Genomic DNA, 17,662 nt, shown 5'->3' with positions numbered 1-17,662 from the left:
CAGTTGAAGTGTTCATGTGTTAGATCCCCATTTGTTTGTCTGACATTTGATTTCTTACATTCATAGTTAACATTGTTGTCTACTACAATTCTAAAAAGAGAACCTGTCAAATTTTATTTGGCGTAATGGAGTGTATTTTTTTTTCTTCTTGATTATCAAACAGGTACAACAAGTGGATAAGCAATGTGCACTGCTCTGAGCCCGAAGGCACGTGGGCCTGGCCTCTCTGATATGCATCAATACAGTCAGTGGCTTGCCAGTAGACATGAGGCCAACTTGTTGCCGATGAAAGAGGATTTGGCCCTGTGGCTCACAAACCTACTGGGTAAGATACAATAGGAGTAATGTAATCACTGGACAGTAAGAGAACTCTATGCACTTTCAGCTGAAAATGCAGATCTTCAGACATCTTTGCATTTCAGAAATAAAGGTGGTTTTGATTAGCTAGCTACCTTCACCTAGTACAATTGTTAGCATGGTCAGAAAAGCTAATAAGTAGTTTGCCTCCACAGTGTTTCGGACGGTAGCATGATTGAACTCTTATTCCCTCCATGTTTGTTCTTCCTCAAATTTCCCTTTCAATTTTCTTTTGCATGTGCTTTCTGCATTAATACTATTAAGCTGGATGGTGCTACTTATTGCCATCAAGTGTGTCTTATAATTTTAGGGGAGACCTCCTACAAACTATGGGTGTAATGGATGTCTTGAATGGAAGAACCTGTTAAATAGTTCTTTGGTGACCAAGCAGTCTAGTGATTGATAATTGCTGCCCAGTGCAATGTGTGCGAAGTCTTCCAGAAGCTTGTGTGTAGAGGGGCCTGACCCCAGGTTATGGCTGGGACCTGGGGAGTTACTGGTTCTGGCTCTACCTCCTGCTGTGTGAAGCAGAAGCATATTGCTCATGAATATACAGGGAATACATCAGGGAAATAGCTGATTTTTGTAATAAATTCCTCATCCTCAAGATGACACTAAGAGAAACACAGCAACGGTTCCCCCTCTTGTTCAAAAAACAGGCGATGCTATTTTAGATGAGGTGTTTACCTGAAAATCTTGCTTATCTTATTTTGGAGGAAAATTTGGATGAGCATTTTAAAATTTGGGATTTTTTGTGCAAGTCTCCTCTGGTGAGAATATAGGCAATGTATTGTCTTGGCAGCTGCTGTAGTTGTACCCTTTCAGTGATATCCTACAATAACGAAGTGCCTTTTCTCTGCATGTTCTACATTGCTGCAGTTCATCTTTTCTGAGAGGAAGGTCAATACTGCTATGCTCTGAGAAGTGTAGTAGAAAAATTAGGTGTCAGTAGAATGTACTCAGGACCACAATATTTTGTAGATAGGTGATACCCATTTTAGAGTTGGAATAGTTATGAACTCAAAACTTTAAAACTGGCACCTTAAATTACATCTTATTTTGGTACTTCCATTTAAATTAATGAGTTTCAAATATTAAGTTATCTAGGCAATGCCAGCGCAAAATCGAGAAATCCTGCCTTTTCATTGCAATTACCACATGACAGCGATCCAGAAGACTGCTTTTTGAATCAGAAGAAGCACGTTCCATCAAGGATTTAATGTATTGTTGAAATGTTTTAAACAATGAAGTTTTAGTGAGCCACGTGAAAACAAATAGAAGTTTGTTAGCAGTTCCTAACAGAGCTTTCCCAGTGACAAGTTTAGGAATGAGGTCACTTTTTTTTTAGTAGGAAAGTAGCAACCAGCAGGAGGCTCTGAAATGCCAACTGTAATTAACAATCTGATTTTTCATATGGATACTGAACTCTGCACTGTATAACGAAATGGGCTCAGCCTTCTTTTAATTAAGCAGCATACACAGTTCATTTGCTTAATGCATTCCCCCACACCTTCTCACATCCAAGCTTTTTTTTTCTTAGAGTTTATTGTGAAGAACTAAGTTACAGTGATTTGTTCAAGTGCTTTGAATTCCTATGTAGACATTGTTATTCAAATTAATAATTAAGTTAAAATTCACACTGAAAATAAATTAAGTGTAACTGAATTATATTCATGTAAATATATTCACCCAGAATTCAAATTTGGTTTAATTACTATATAATTGTGGTTAACTTTCATGAGAGGAAGGACAAATGCACATATTGCTGTAGGATAAAATGTTCTGTATATCCATACCCTAGTTTGCTATATGCTTTAACTTGTCGTCTACTTTTAAGTATCTTTATGTCACTTTATTATTTAAACATCAGCACAATATGACTGCCCAGTTTACACTATAGTAAAAACTAGGATGTACTTAAATTAATTTTTGTCATGTTTGTTCACGTGTTGTTTTTTTTCATAATATTTTGTTCATTCATTTGTACTATGGATCAAGAAGGACAAATAATCTTTTCAAATAAATGTAGAATTTTTCAAAAATAGTACAAAGTAATTTAGTAAAGAACAGGGCTGAACCTCTTAGATATAGTTTGATCAACTGACGGCATTTTTGGCATTCTGTGGAGCAGCAAATATGTCCTACGCAGTGTTAGTGGCAGTTAATTTTGCACTAGCAAAGCCTTGTGTGGGTTCAAAATTGCAAACTGGAAAAGATGAAAAGAATATTGACCTTTATAATACGAATTACAGCTTTTGATATTAGATATAAATTAGACATCACAACTAGAATTTGACCTTATATGAGGGACAAATGGGAAGACTGGGATACATGATGAATCTGAAAAATAGCTTTCTAAGAATTTTAACCCTGAGACATTAGACATTTTACTGTAGTTTAGCATGGAGGTTGTTTTCGGGTAGTATCTAGTACATTTGCACACATCTTGCTATTTATTTTTGGATTCACGTCGGAGAAACTCAAAGCTTTTGAGAGAACAGTTTGTCATTACAGCTACATTGCTGAATAGATTTTAGCTGCCTGCATTCCAGGGACTAGAAGAGGGACATCTCAGATGAAATCCATATTTCTGATGGGATTGACTCGTGATGTTTTATGTCATAGCCTTTGCAAAATGGGGCGCCTCAGGGTTGCGGCAGGCATGGGATTACATGCTGGATGTTCTATGGATGTTCTGTTTTATAGCCTCACTTCTCTCTGCTGAGCTCTGCTGGCTCAGCTGAGAGATTTTGCAGTGGCAAAGTTGAGGAGATGTATTGTCTTGCAAGGCGTGATCATCTCCTTAGCCTTGTACTTATTGTATATAGAGCCAATGAAGCACAGTAAGCACAATGTTTTCACTGCTGATGCACTCTGAATTGGATAAATAATGCAAGTTTAGTCGAATCCGCTTGCTGACACTGAAACCTGTTTCATCTTGAGCGAGTTTTGCATGGGAACTACAGCTGTTGGGCCACACTAATCTTCTAGTGGAGGCAAAATGACAGTTTGAAGGCAACAGGGGTTTGCTGCCCTCTGTACTCTCCAATACTGTCTCATTTATCTTAGGTGTCTGGAGAGGTAAAAGGTTTGCCATCAGAAGGAGCAGGCCTCGTGATGAGTTGATAGTTTAGGACAGATACAAAGTGCAAATTTCCCCATTTCCCCTTTGGCTATTGTGAAAAAATTCCTGTTCCTGGGGCCTGTTTACCAGATGCAGGAGATTCCAATACCATAGCTTATTCCATCCCGCTTCATTTAGAACATGGAACTACAAAATAGGCCTTTAAGATGTTCCCTGGTTATGGGAACATGTCTGGGCTTCGGTGCTGAGACCTCTTGCTATCAGAACTTCTGGGCTTCAGAAACTTGTAGGTAAGGAGCTGGAGATTGTAAGATAATGAGGAATTGGACTTGTAGAAGTTGCATGTTGTACGAGGCATGTAAAAGTTGCTTGCCTGGATGAAGAAATGTAGTAGACCTCGAGAAAAGCAATAGTGAGGTGAGGAAGGTCGGAGAGGCATTGAGTTGAGACCAGGTTTGGAATTTAAAGCTGTGTGGAAGGAGGCATAAAGTCTGGGGGATGAAGGTTTGGAAGTCTTCTGTAAGAAAATGGTATTTCTTAGATTCTGAGTTTTAAGCAAAACCTCCTTCAGCTCAGTTATATTACCATCTAAGAGGATTTTGTAACAGTACCTCTATTTTCAACATCTGTGTGTTCAGCTCAAGCCAGTGGGAAATACAGGGAAATAATGAATATCTCTGAACATTGAGATATTGATGGTACTGATACTCGTAGTGTTTTTGCTGGCACTGAGTAAATTATTTAGCTGAGAGACGATAATTTTCTTTAGCATCAGCATGCCACTGGGGTTGTTTATGTATTCCATTTCAAGTAAACAATACTGTCAAGGCTATCAACACTATTCCTCTTGCTCTCTGCTATTCTAGGATACACAACAGCCTTCTTGTCAGAAAAGAGGCAGGTTGTTTATGTGCATAAAATCATTGGCCATTGTTTTCCTCAAATTTTTGTTGTCTCTGGTATGAATGCCACACAAGTGGAGGGTCAAGAGGAATACTTCCACTGCTGCCTCAGTGCAGTACAAGATCATCCTCCTGCTGATATGTTTCAGAGATGTTTCTGCTTCTAAACTATTACTTTTGTCTTACCATTCCAATCTTCACTTCAAATAGTTTATCAGCTAGTTATTGGGCTGGAGCCAGTGTCTTGCATTGTAAGGGTTAAACTGAGTGTGGAACAAGTCAGGGATAGAATAGAGGAACCAACTAGACTTTGATACCTCTGTTTTAGTATTCGAGTCCCTCCACCTTTTTCTGAAGGTTCTGGTTGTGTGGGGAAGAAGGGGGGCAACAGGGAATGCTTTACCCAGGGCGTGTGCCCAAGAGGCTGAGGATACGGGCTCTTTGCAGTCATTCTTTCACAGACCTCCCAGTCTGCTTGCATGAGGACCCCAGGGCTGGGTGGCCTTGCAGATAGCTGCCCACAGTTCCCAAGCAATAGGCATTCGGGAAAAAGAGCTTCTTTTTTAAGGGGTATCTGGTCACTGTAGTGTAAGAGAGGGTAAGCAATGCTTGTAAGGTTTAAGAAAGACTTCATATTCCTGTTTTTTTTTTTTTCTTCATACTTTTAGTGTTGTTTTTTATTATATTTAATGTTATTACCATTCTATAAAAACATTGCAACTGCTTTCTTGTAATTATAGGGGGAGTTATACATTTTTTAATGGAGTTTAATGTTTTTTCCATACAAATACACAGAGCTGTTTTTTTCCTCAGGCTATGAACATTACTCTCATTTGAATCAATACATTTCAAACTGTTAAATATGTCAGAGTGTCTGTTTTAGCAAAGAAATGCCACCTCTTGGAGCCATAAAATACAGTGAATTGAAAGCTGACACCTAATATATTTTTCATTGGATACAGATGTTCAATCCAAAACTCATTCTTTCAGCTTTCATAAAAGGGAACAGAAACAAAATACTCCAGCTTAGCATACAATATGCAGTGACCAAACTGCTAATGCAGTTCAGCATTAAAAATAGTGTAAACATATTGTTAAATATCAGCAGAAGATAGAAGATCTTTTCCATGTCTGTTTAAAGAGAAGATAGCTTTAAACAGGTTTAAGTGTTGTGGTTTTTGTTATGTTTTGTTTTGTTTTTTTTTTAAGGCTTGACCAGTAAAATCTATAAATCGCATCTATAAATTATAGGACAGAATAGATTGGTACGATATGATTTCTCTTTTACCCATGCAAGAGGTAATTGCACATTCCAGAACAAAACTAAAACCTTGCAGAGGTTAGAAATGTTTGAAATAGATTTTTAAAAGAGAAAATGAGTCTATTAAGAAATTCCAATACTTCATTAAAAATGAAGCAGTTCCTATAACATGGTAATATTCAATTTCAGATTTCTGTTGGTTTATACCTTTTGCCATAAATGCTGATGGCGCAAATGGGTAAAAAACAGAGGCTAGAATGGTGATGGAGTTTTCTGAGGTGCTGAAATGCTCAAATTTTGTGTCTGTGGCCTGTTACATTTTGAGACACGGCTTTGGCTGAATTAGAGGCACTGCTAAAATCATGTCAGTTATGCATAAGCTACCACGGTGATCAATGTCTGCAGTGCTGCTACTGCTCTTCTGCCTGGAGAAGTAATTTCCGTGTATGGGAGCTATAAAGTGGGCTGTAGGGCAGAGAGAATTAAGGGAGGGGAGAGGAAAAACAAACAAACAAACAGAACCAACTTGACATTAAACAGATATTTCTGGGGAATGCATTTGAAAAAGAAGATTTAACTTCAACCAGAAATGTAAGTCTGTTGTATCTGAAAATGAATTGCTAAAAAGATCTTTGTCTTAATCTTTATTCTGTTACTGACCAAACTGAAAAGACTAGGCATTTTTTTTGTCCAAAGGATGCTGAAGTATCTAACAATTTTCAGGCAAAAGCCTAGACAAATAACCTTTCCTTTAGCATTTTTACTGATATTGCCTTATAATACTGCTATCTTCAATGTTGTAAGTGAACACTGATTATCAGATTACAATGTAATCGCAATGTTAGAATATAATATTATTTTCTGATTATGTATTTCATTTTTATTTTTGAATATTTGTTTTCCCTTCTCAATGAAAAAGCTTTAGTTCTTTTTAATCTTTTCATAATTTTCCTATTTTTTCCTTTTTTTTTTTTGGCAAAAACATTGTGGACCAGCTCTAAGCACACTAATGCTTTCAGTTTCCAGACATCTCATGGAAAATAAATTTTCCCACACTGACTGGAAAAGTAGAAAACTGATTTGGTCAGGCAGCTGCTTGTTGGTCAAAAACCTGTGGCAAAAAAAAATCAGCCAGCAGTGGGCAGACTTCTACCTACTTTTTTTTTTTTTTAAATCAGTTTTGAGTAGCAGGAGTGGATGTGAATGGGATAGGGAACCAATCTCACAACTAGTTATTTGGGATTGCTGTGTAATAGCCTATGAAAAAATGAGTTGATAGTGTTCCAGTTTCCAAATGACATAGGAAAATATCACCCCCCCCCCCAAAAAAAAAAAAAGAAAAACAAACAAACAAAAACAAACAAACAAAAACAGCACCAAAACAAACAAACAAAAAAACGAATAACTAAGTTCTGTCTTAATGGGAAAAGCAAGAATTAGTCTTGTTTCTTTCTTGGTATTAGTAGAAGTTAAGAATGCTGAACAAGTCAGCTGCTGGTCCAAAGAGTCTCCAAAGAGAAGGCAAATTTTTCCAGTAAAAATTTGAAAAGCTTCAACAAGAATTATAAATAATTTAATTTGAAAATGATGTCATGATGCTGGGAGTTCAGTTTGAGGTGGCAAATGATTCTCTTCTCAACTGGCCTGTCCAGCCTCGTCAGAAGGCAGGTCTCTCTGTGGGACACTCGGGATCTCCTCCTGCAGGAGGATGCAGTGGCGGAGTCATGGAAGGCAGTTGGCTTTGCTCCAGCCAGCATAATTTGATATTATAAGCCAGAATGGTAATATCAAATCAAACTATTGGTTCTGTTCTTTTGGGTGAAAGTTTTAATTTGTGTGGCAAGTAGATACATGACATGAAATTTTTGTGATTCTCTCTCTCTCTTTTTTTTAATGAATCTAACATTTCTTCTGAAAAATGTTTTTTGAAGGGGCTTTTCAGTCATTAGTATTTGGTCACATTTTTGCAGGATCAAGTCTTGAAGTCTCGATAAAGTGTCATTTCCTTCTTTGCACAGTTTGCTCCTTCTGTTGCAAAATAAGCTGCAGTAATAGTGTTAGCAACTCTTATGCCATAGCTACCCACATGTACTGGTGTAAACCATCTACCTGCTGCACAGGTAAAAAGACAGCTAAAAGCACTGGAATTTCTTACGTAAAATGAGGTATGTGTTTTCTTATAGGCTGGAATTGGTTTTTTTGGTAACATACCTTCCCCCCAAAAGCATGTTATTTTTGAATAATTTGCTGTATATGTATTGGTGAGATAGTAGTGAGATTATTCACTAAGTGTTGAATGTAATGCAAGTTATTCAGTTAAAGCATGTTTTTTCAAGTTGTCGTCGATGTATTTAAAATGTCTTTTTTTTCTTTTTTTTTTTTTAATAAGTGCAGTCGATACTGTTGCACACTTTTTGCTATGCTAACTTTCTGCTTGCTGTTCAGGTAGAGAAATAACAGCAGAAACCTTTATGGAGAAATTGGATAATGGTGCCTTACTTTGTCGGTTAGCTGAGACCCTGCAGGAGAAATTTAAAGAAAACAGCTTTGAGGCAAACAAGCCTGGTAAAGTAAGTGTCATTAAATGTTCTAGCATGTATTATCATTATCTGAGATATCTCGACTGTTTTGGTACTGAACTTTTCTGTGCAGTTAAGAGTTTTTATTTATGGAGTTTCTGCAAATGGGCAGAGAGTAATGTAAAACTGTGGGAAATGAATGTTTCTTTGGTAATTACTAAAGTAATTACAAGAGGAGGGTACTCAAAAATGACTTTTAACATGTGGAGAATAAGACATTGAATGGCATCTAGCAGTGTGATATGGTAGCTAATAGAGAAAACGTGATCCTTGTATGTATTTGTGAAAGGTATATTAAGTAGCCAAGGGAGGTGCCATTTCCTCCATAAACAGCTCTAGGGAGGCTGATAATAAAATTCTATAGTTACTTTTGGTGTCTAGAATTTAAAGGTCTTGTGGTGTACTGGAAGGAGTTCAGTCAAGAGCTGCAGAGATAATGTGGAAAACATAAACCTTCAGAAGACACTGAAGAGCTGTGCAAAGATCAGGTTAAGATCTCGCTTGGTCACAACCATAGGCTGACTTTATTGGAAGAAATTAAAGAGTGCAGCAAGTGTCTTTTTGAGAGAAGTTAGATGAGATGGTTGACATTTACATTAATTCATTTGCTCTGAAAGTGTTTTTATTTCTTTTTTTGGAAACAGATACATCTTTCTTTAAACCTAAAAAGGCAAATACACAGGAGGTTTAAAACAAACAAACAAACAAACAAAACCACCCAAGAACAGAAAGCAAAAAATGCATCTTCTCTTCTTGATGTTCTCATAACTTGTCTGGAGGAGAAATCCAGGCACACCGTTAAGTTTTATCAGCAGTTTTGAGAATTGACAGTGTTGTCAACAGCAGCTGCTCAAGTTGTTTTTTTTTTTTTCTAGTTTCCAAGCTTAGAATTGTTGTAGAAAAAAATGTCTACACTAAGGCAGGCTTTTTCATTTTTGTATTTTATTTCCTTCCTCTAAAGAAAAAGGAGGAGATAAATGTGAGGAGAAGTGATAAGAAGTAAATCAGAGATGGAAGGAAAATTTCTCCCACAAGGACGAAAATACAGCTGGAACTCATATTTCATATTTGACCTGGCAGTCAAGATTTGGCTAGTAGAAATACTGGATGACTTCTGAATTGCTCTTTATAATATGATCCAGCTTGTCTTCACCTAAGGAGTGGTCTGTTAGCTTCACAATAATTCCCAAATTAAGGAAACAAATAAGGCAGTATTTTTGGTTGAGGTTGGGAGCTATCTAGGCAGAAAGAGCTATTACTTTTTTTTTTTCTTTTTTCTTAAAAATAAGCAAATGAAAAGGTATTGTTGATAACAAAAGCTACTAAAAGCTTCAGTGAATAACCCAAAGGTAAACTTGGCTACAGAATTCTGAAATAATCCCTTTCATATCTTGCCCAGTTGGCATGCTAGAAAGTCAATTAAATCCTGAATGGCAAGCCATTTTACTTTCTTTTTTAAGATTGACATCTCTGAAAGCCATGTACTTTTAATATAAAACTGTCAGGAAAATAATATATGTAAATTAACCAAAAACTATAAAATTCCAGTGGATATTCAGAAACTCAAAATATTCATTTTAAAGATATTTTTTTTGTTTTGTTTTGTTTTCTATCATCAGACCTTTATCTGATGCTGGATCATTTTGATAGAGCTGCCATTTGGAAAGATAACCCAGAAATATATCAGTGTTTGGTACTTCTGTGTTCTGCCACTGGAAAGAGGTAGTGCCCCACTCTTAGATTAACTTCTTCAGTGGACAATATGGCCTTCTTTATATCAAATAGCTGATCCCCTTTTTTTGAACTGAAGTTATATTAGAAGCTGTTTCAACATTTGTAATTACTAAGATTTTTGGTCTTCATTATTCATCAAACTGGTATAACAGGCAATACAACGAAATGGAAAACATGCTCCACTGCTATTTGCTCAATGTATATTATTTCATATTTAGTCTAGTAAGAATTGAAAGAAATGTCAGCATAATAGCTTTGTGTCATTGTAGGTTATTAGGGAACTACTTATCCTTTCAGATTGTAATTCCCTGTGTAGCAGTCCCAGGCAATACGACTTGTATACACGTTGGAAAAGCTGACTCGTGGTGCCAAGGAAATTTATAAGAAGATTATACTGTATGAAATTTAGCATAGTAAAAATTCCACAATCATCCTCTGAATTATTGTTATTATGCTCTCCATTAACAATACATACAGAATTTTGGAACCATTTGGTCATTTCTCTGTGCACAGGAAAACATAACCATTATGGTCTTTCAACCAGGTGCTTTGCAGCAGTTGACTTCACTGGCTGGAAGTTCTATAGAGGCAGCCTCTATCAAAATAGATATCATGCTTTTTTATTCATATATGTAACCTGGAATTGTTTGTTTGTTTGTTTATTTATTTTAAGATAGAAGTAGACTGATAGTAAATGAGTGGCTGCCAGAAGGATCAGTTTGCAGGAAGCACCAGGTTGCAACTGAGTGAAGGAGACAGGATAAGGCTGAAGATAAAGATAATGGGGATGGGGGAATCTTACTAAGTCCCTCCACAAGCTTAAAGATTTGGTTTGTTTTCATAAGTCAAGTTTTTCCTCATTTATAAGCTACTTCCTAGATGGCAGAGCTCCATAAAATACTTTGGTTTTAGTTTCGTCTTAGAGGAAGATGACATATCCTGTCCTGTTTGATATATACTGCTGATCAGGAATTTGCTTTCGCAGCTTTTTGGAGCTGTCTGGCTAGTTGAGCAGCTACAGCAACATGTGTAAGGATACAATACAAAACTAATTCTGCATACACTGACTGGCCAGTTGTTTGCCATAATTTCTTAAGTTCAGTCTATAGACTGACAGAGGTTATTGCCTCTGAATTAATTACTTGTGCAGTAAGTTGCCATTCACTGTCAGTATTGCAGTTGGTTTCTTAATGTAACTGCATGACTTCCTCTCATGAGGGAGGACTGAATGCTCTTCATCTTTCAGGGCCCCCAGAGGTCAGCATTAGCCTTTTGGAGCGTGAAATAAATTGGGAAAGCATAAACCAAAAAGGCTGTGTCTCCCATAATATCAGGTCTTCCAAATCTGGAAGGAAGAGGCTGGTATTGATATAAACCCTTCCTTTTTGTATCATGTGGAGAAGCTTCAGGATATTGGAAACATTTTCCAGAGTTAGGAAACTGCTGGTAATGTCACTTGGGAATACAGCTTTAAGAAACTGAAAAGGAGATTAAGAAGTGTAGAACAGATGAGTGAAGTCTTCCTTAAGAGTCATAGGAAGGCAACAAAGATCAAGTGAGTAGCTTTTTGTGCAGAGTGTCTATGTAGGTTAGGATTCTTCAGTGTGGAAAGAAGCAGAATGGGTACACTTGATGGAACCTGCAAAATCATGAAGGGTGTGGCAGATGTTCCCAGTTTTTCCTATACAAAACTGACATCTAATGAAGCTGGTAGAAGCCGAACAAACAAAAGGGGATTCTTGTTTATGAAGTGGTTGGAAGTGTCTTGCCAATGAATGTTACCCACTCATAATGTTGACCTGGGTTCAGGAAAACACCAAATAAGAAAGACCTTAGAAGTCTGAATACGCAGAAAACCCATCAAACCCAGGAAGTCCCCATATCATCAAGTAGTTGGAGCCTGAGAAAGTATTGAGAGGTATCATGTGTCTGCTGTTGTCTTAGTCTTTCCTAGGTTGGAAGGTACCTACTTAAGGCTGGTCTAGTCTAGGTGGACCTTTGGCTGATCCAGTAGGGTTGCTCTTATGTTTTGTGGGTTATCACTTTTGGGGGCTGAACACCTTGCTGGTTGTGCAGGGATCCTTACACAAGGATCACGCTTCACAGAAATCAATTTAAATTAAATTGTACTTGTAGTTCTATATACACATGGAATACCATTTTGCCTTTAGGACTGAAGCCTTACAGCTAAAAATAGCACCTGAGTCAGACTCTGCTTGGTATCTATTATCCAGAACAGTTATATGAGATTGAGAGCACTGGAGTTTGGCAGCCTCTGGTGCTTTTTACGCAGTTTCTGCTCAGCGCCCTCCTGAGCTTAATGTCTTAACAGGTACTTTGGGATGTCGGAATAGATACTGAGTGTTTCTGTCACGAGTCTAACTCCCTGACCTCTGGCATTAGATTAGTTAATCATACAGTAACGGGCTATTAAAAACACTTCCATTTCTAATGATGAGAAAGGTAACAATTGTTCATTTCAAAGGATGTTAGGTGCTAGATTCTTTTGCAAGTCCCAGAAGATAATGTTCTTCCTTGTTCAGCAGCTAAACCATGCTTCAAAACCTAGTGGTTCAGAAAATGTTGATGTTGTATCTGATCCTTTGCTTCAGACAACTTTGAGTTTTGAATGGGGAGTGTGGTGTTTGAGTAGTGTGACTATGTAATATCTGCTTAGAGAAATATTTTTTTTCAGTTCTTTGGAGATCTTACTACTACTACTACTACTAATTACTAATAATATATATAATATGATAATAATTACTACTACTAATAATAATGTCTTATGTACATTTACAAAATGACATGGAGATGACTGATATCCATCTTAATAAATGCTGGACACTTAAATGGTAGTAAGTTGATGCAACTACGTGTATTGCTGCTAATGATTTGTGTCTAGAAACTACAGACTTACTATTATAGCAGAGGTTATTCTGTAAAAGTGATTCATGTCACAGGATGCCATTTTTTAATTTTCTCCCATTGGCTTGGATTTCATCTCTATGCTCTCCTGGCAGTCTTTTAGTTTTCCTGACAGATAATTAATTTGAGAATCTCACAGCTGTACAAACAAATTTAAAGCATCAAGGCATGTGCACTCTGCATAGAGCCCGCGTTTGCTTGGGCTTAGTTTAGTAAGCCCATTAATTAAGATTTTAAAGTAAACATGGATAAATTGTGTTAATAGTTATCACCGTTTTAATAGGCAGGGTGTAATAGTCTGCCCACTATCCTTGAAGCATACATGTATTTATGAATATTCCGCTGCAAACAATGGTTTCATGGCAAATGAATTAAAACAGTTTGAAGCTGAATCATTCCTTGTTTCAGAGTTCTCAGAGGTTAATCAGATAAATTTCAACTCAAATCTCCTCTAGAAATAATTTGGAAAAACAAATCTAAATCTAAAATTCAACCTCATTTTCAAGAAGTCACAATCTAGATGTAATTTGGCATATAAAAGAGGTACAAGTACAAAATAAATCCAGATGCAAATATTTCTGAAGTCTTAAACTATTTAATTCAATTATTCATTTAATTTCATTCTTCCAATGGGAGCTGAGATTATCCTGGTTTAATGTCATTAAACTGAATGTACACTGAAAAAAAGCTGTTGTGTATAAAACACTAAATCTTGCCCTCATAGGTGCATGTGTATTGCCATTGAAACTGTCTGGGAAAGCAGCAGTTTATTCATGCACACGTTCATGTATTTCCTAACGTTAAGAAATTGTGCCCACCTCTTACCCATAGTCCTAGTAACTGAAGTGTATTTTGCAGTGGTTCCACATCCAAAGCTTTCCCTTGTGCCAGGAAATATACTTAGTGAATCTGATACTTGGAGGGTGCAGATCACTGTTACAGCGTTGGCTTCTCTGGAGTCATGCAGATTTGCCTATGGTGAAATTTTGACCAAGGGAGTGCACTGTATGTGTTTTGAGAGTTATAATTAGGAGATCTGGACTGAGATTTTGGGTGAAGATTTCTTGCCCTTAATATCTAATATTGAAGTTGGATCTCAACTAAGAAACCGTTATTCAATTACACAACCAAAAACTTAGAGTTTGTTTGAAGTTTTCCACATGTTTGTGCTTCTAAAGAGAATTGTGTATCTGTGGAAGTAGAGACAGAATTCTGTAAAGCAAAGGACTCTAGAAGGCAGGGAAATGACTTAAATTCTGTCAATATTGAAAGAAGAGACTAATGGCAAAAGAACAAGATTATAAACTGGAGACCATATTCACTTTCAATTTCAGCTGTAAGCTTGTTGTTTGCTCTTGGGAGAATACATTCTGTGCTTTCATTTTCCACATCTGTTACCTGGGAATACTATTCACTGTACATTATTGCTTTGATTTGTGAACACTGTAAAGTGCTTTGAGCTCATCTTGTGCCAAACTGTATTACTATCCCACTTGCTGAGCTGTGATCAGTATTAGGTAGTTTCCATTATGAAAACAAAAAATGTTATTTGACTCGGCTCATTCATAGGGAACATGGAAAGCTATGGTTCTGTAAACATTGATAGGAGACAGACCTTAGCTTGCAAATCTACTGCCTCAAAGAGCTTGCTTTCTGCTCTGCAACAAGGCCACAAGAATATCTAGTAAATGTCATATTCCTGGAGAGGAGAATCTGGTTTAGGATTTGACTGATCTCCCAGTCCATTGAGAGTCAGAATCAAGTAACAGCTTTAGGTTGCCCTAACAATTTACAAGAACAAAAGATACATTTATTCTTGTTCTATCTTTTCAATTATGCTTTTGCATCAAGGGAATTAAGTGAATGGAGAAATTATCAGAATCCTGGAAGCTCTTGAGAAGTAGCAAATGACATTTGAATCTCCAAGGAACACACTGAAATGAGGAAAGAAAAAAAAAGCAAAGGAGGAAACAAAAAAGGAAAGGGGAAGAATAAAGTGAAACCAGATAACTTTATTTTTCTTCTTGAAGAAGAAAAGATCCTGCCTTAATAAAGTCTTTCCTCAAATGATTTAGGTGTTATGCAATGAAAATCAGTACATTTATAGCTTTCTTTCATTAGGTCTTTCTGAATTATAGTAACGCTTTTTGAACATTAAACAACAAGGTATTTTAAATTAAGAATATGGCTACCAGATTCCTAAACAGAATCAGATTTGCGTGCTTGCTATGAGAACATCCATAGGTACAGCAGAGAGAATTGCATTGATTTTTTTTAAATTTGGAAGGGTTCTAAGTTTTTCCATGCCTGAAGGTGTAATTCAAGTTCAAAGGGAAAGGGCTAAGAATAAATACTTTCTTTGGGCAGTTTTTTCTCTCTATCTTTGCCTTGAAGTATCTTCCTCTGAAGCGCATGGATCTTGCTCCTCTTATACCCTGGATGGCCAAAACTGAAAGCGTGATCTGATCAACGTGGCACACATATTTTTACTGCAGGCTTCATTTTCTCAAGGTTACCTGTGTCAAGTAGAAGGAATGAACTTGCAGCAAATATGGTATTCTGTAAGCTTGATGCCTCAAGCCTGTCAGTCCACAGGAAAGCCTCCCCAGCTACCACTTAGGCAACTACGTATGCGCTGCATGGCACAGGAAAGCATTGCACGGCCTTGGCAGGTCTGGTGGTCTCATAGCCCCTGTTCAGGTGCTCTCCGCGAGCTGTAAACCTGACGCTCGAGCCAAGAATTGCATGGATGTGGTCAGGCTATGAACAGATTCTCTGTGGTCTGTGGCAGCAATTTGCTTGTCTGCACACTTGTACTTTCTGGAGACATTTGTTTTCAGCTAAAGCTTGTGGAGCCAATTTCTAATCATACACAGTATAGATATGGCTCTTAGTTACGCGGGAGGGACAAAAATCAAGTACAGCATTGTCTTTTTGTGTATTAGTCTTTATAGTGACACCCTGATGTGGCTAGAAGAGGAAAAGAATAATCTTGTGAAATGACTCATGAGTCCTAATCCATCTGGAAGGAATCATTTCCACAAGACCGTAAAGCTGTTTGTTAGCGAATTCCTTGTACCTTTCTCAGACATGTCAATAGCTTGCTGAGCTTGTGGTCATATGCACAACTGGATTGCTACCAGATTTCTTGCAGATACTGGAAGATTTGCCTGCAAATGGTTATGTGGACAAACCCTATGTGCTTGAGCAAATAATTCTTACAACTCAAGTTTTCCTGCCTGCAGGAGGATTGCATGGTAGCACAGGGTTCTGTTTCTTACCACATGGTAACAGGAGATTTTTCAACAAACCTAGGATATTCTGTGATTGTCTGCCTGGCACTTTCCAGGTGAATGTGTTGAACAGCATAGTGGCTTTTAAGTGCACTTCACGCACCATGTTGAGGACAGTGCTACGCAGCACTGGAAAGAGCTCTGAAGCATCCTGTCTCTTCAAGGTCATTCTTCCTGCTGATGCTCTGTCCTGGGGAAAGAATGGTTTCTTCTCTCTTTTAGCTGGAGTAGATGTGGACATTTAATCACCACCTGAACCGTCCTTGCTCTTCTTGAAAGTGAACCTGAGACAGGGATTCTCTTGCATACCTCTCTCTCTGCCCCTTCCTGAACTTGCAGAAATACTCAAAATTTGCATCTTGTAACTATGACGGAAAAAGTAGTGCATATTTAAGCAACTAATGGCTTGTTAGCTCCTGCTTTGGAAAAGATGCTAATGATTCAGACTGCAAATAGGGTAAAGAAGAGAACGGAATTTTGACTTCTAATAATACCATTTAGCTAGAAATCATGTCTCTCTCTCCCCGCCCCCTATCACCCCTCCCAATCCCCCCCCCCCCCCCCCCGGGATATTTAGTTAACACAGTTTTTAAATGAAATACCAATACTTAGATTCTTCGCAAAACCTCTGCTCAGACTGGATTTTCTTCTTAAAATTTTACCGTTACTCCAGCCTCAGTATTGAAGGACATAGTTTTTGAAAGGAAAGTATAAACAGCCATTTTTAGATTTGCTGGATTTTGCTTCTTATGTGAAATGTATTCTGTTATTATTATTATTATTTATTTTAAGTCTCTAAGGTAACCTATAAAAATTTTTGCAACTTTCCAACAGATATTTTATGGGGCTTTCTGTATAGACTGTTAGGGAAATGTCTGGAACAGGAGCATAAGATTAGGCACTTGCATACACCTTAGCATTATTATTATTATTATTTTTTTTGAGAAAATATAACTTAGACAAACTATCTTTGGCTCAATTGTCCATTTCTTAAGTCAGATTTAGTGTTAGCAGCTTGAAGGAAGTAATAAATGAGTAAGAACTACAGGATTTGATACCAATAGTGAGTCTTGTACTTATAAAAGGAGCAAACATTTCTGAAATGGTACTTGTGAATATAGTGCCACATGTTAAGACTGCAATGCAGAAGGGGAAAAACATTAGTCATTTTCAAGTTTAGACTCCAATTTATAGATATCATAATTATGTTGAATTTGTTTATTTTTATAAGCATGTATTCCCACTTGGGCACGTGTATGTAAATTGGCCCCAAATGCTTCAAGTATAAAGTAAAGCTTTGTTCACAACCTTAGAGAGTGAGTTAAGGCTGGTTTGGAAATTTGGCTGTGTAGATTAACATTCCAACATGTTTTTCAAATCACGGACACTTTTAAATTCTACGCCAGTGTAGAATTCCCAGGGCTCTAGCAGTTTCCTTGTGGTTTCTAATTGGAGAACTTGCAGAAAATCAGTCTTTATCATAAAGGCAAAGACCTAATTTTTCTTTAAAATGATCATGAAGGACT

The 17,662-nt window shown here is 37.2% G+C and overlaps 1 protein-coding gene across 5 annotated transcripts in view; it reads left to right on the top strand.

The window, feature by feature from the left end:
* GAS2 (growth arrest specific 2) overlaps positions 1-17,662 on the top strand; it is a 99,610-nt gene that overhangs the window by 16,645 nt on the left and 65,303 nt on the right. For all 5 annotated transcript variants that reach the window (XM_035550228.2, XM_035550225.2, XM_035550227.2 and 2 more), the window contains exons 2-3: positions 164-325; positions 8,051-8,175. In XM_035550228.2, coding sequence (XP_035406121.1) covers positions 184-325; positions 8,051-8,175 — 267 coding nt within the window. In that variant the 5' untranslated portion in view covers positions 164-183. The remainder of the gene's footprint in view (positions 1-163; positions 326-8,050; positions 8,176-17,662) is intronic.

This window comes from Cygnus atratus, chromosome 5 (genome assembly GCF_013377495.2).
Source record: "Cygnus atratus isolate AKBS03 ecotype Queensland, Australia chromosome 5, CAtr_DNAZoo_HiC_assembly, whole genome shotgun sequence".
NCBI classification, from domain to species: domain Eukaryota; kingdom Metazoa; phylum Chordata; class Aves; order Anseriformes; family Anatidae; genus Cygnus; species Cygnus atratus.
Note: the sequence above shows the minus strand (reverse complement) of the source record. Positions and strands in the feature narration are given on the sequence as shown.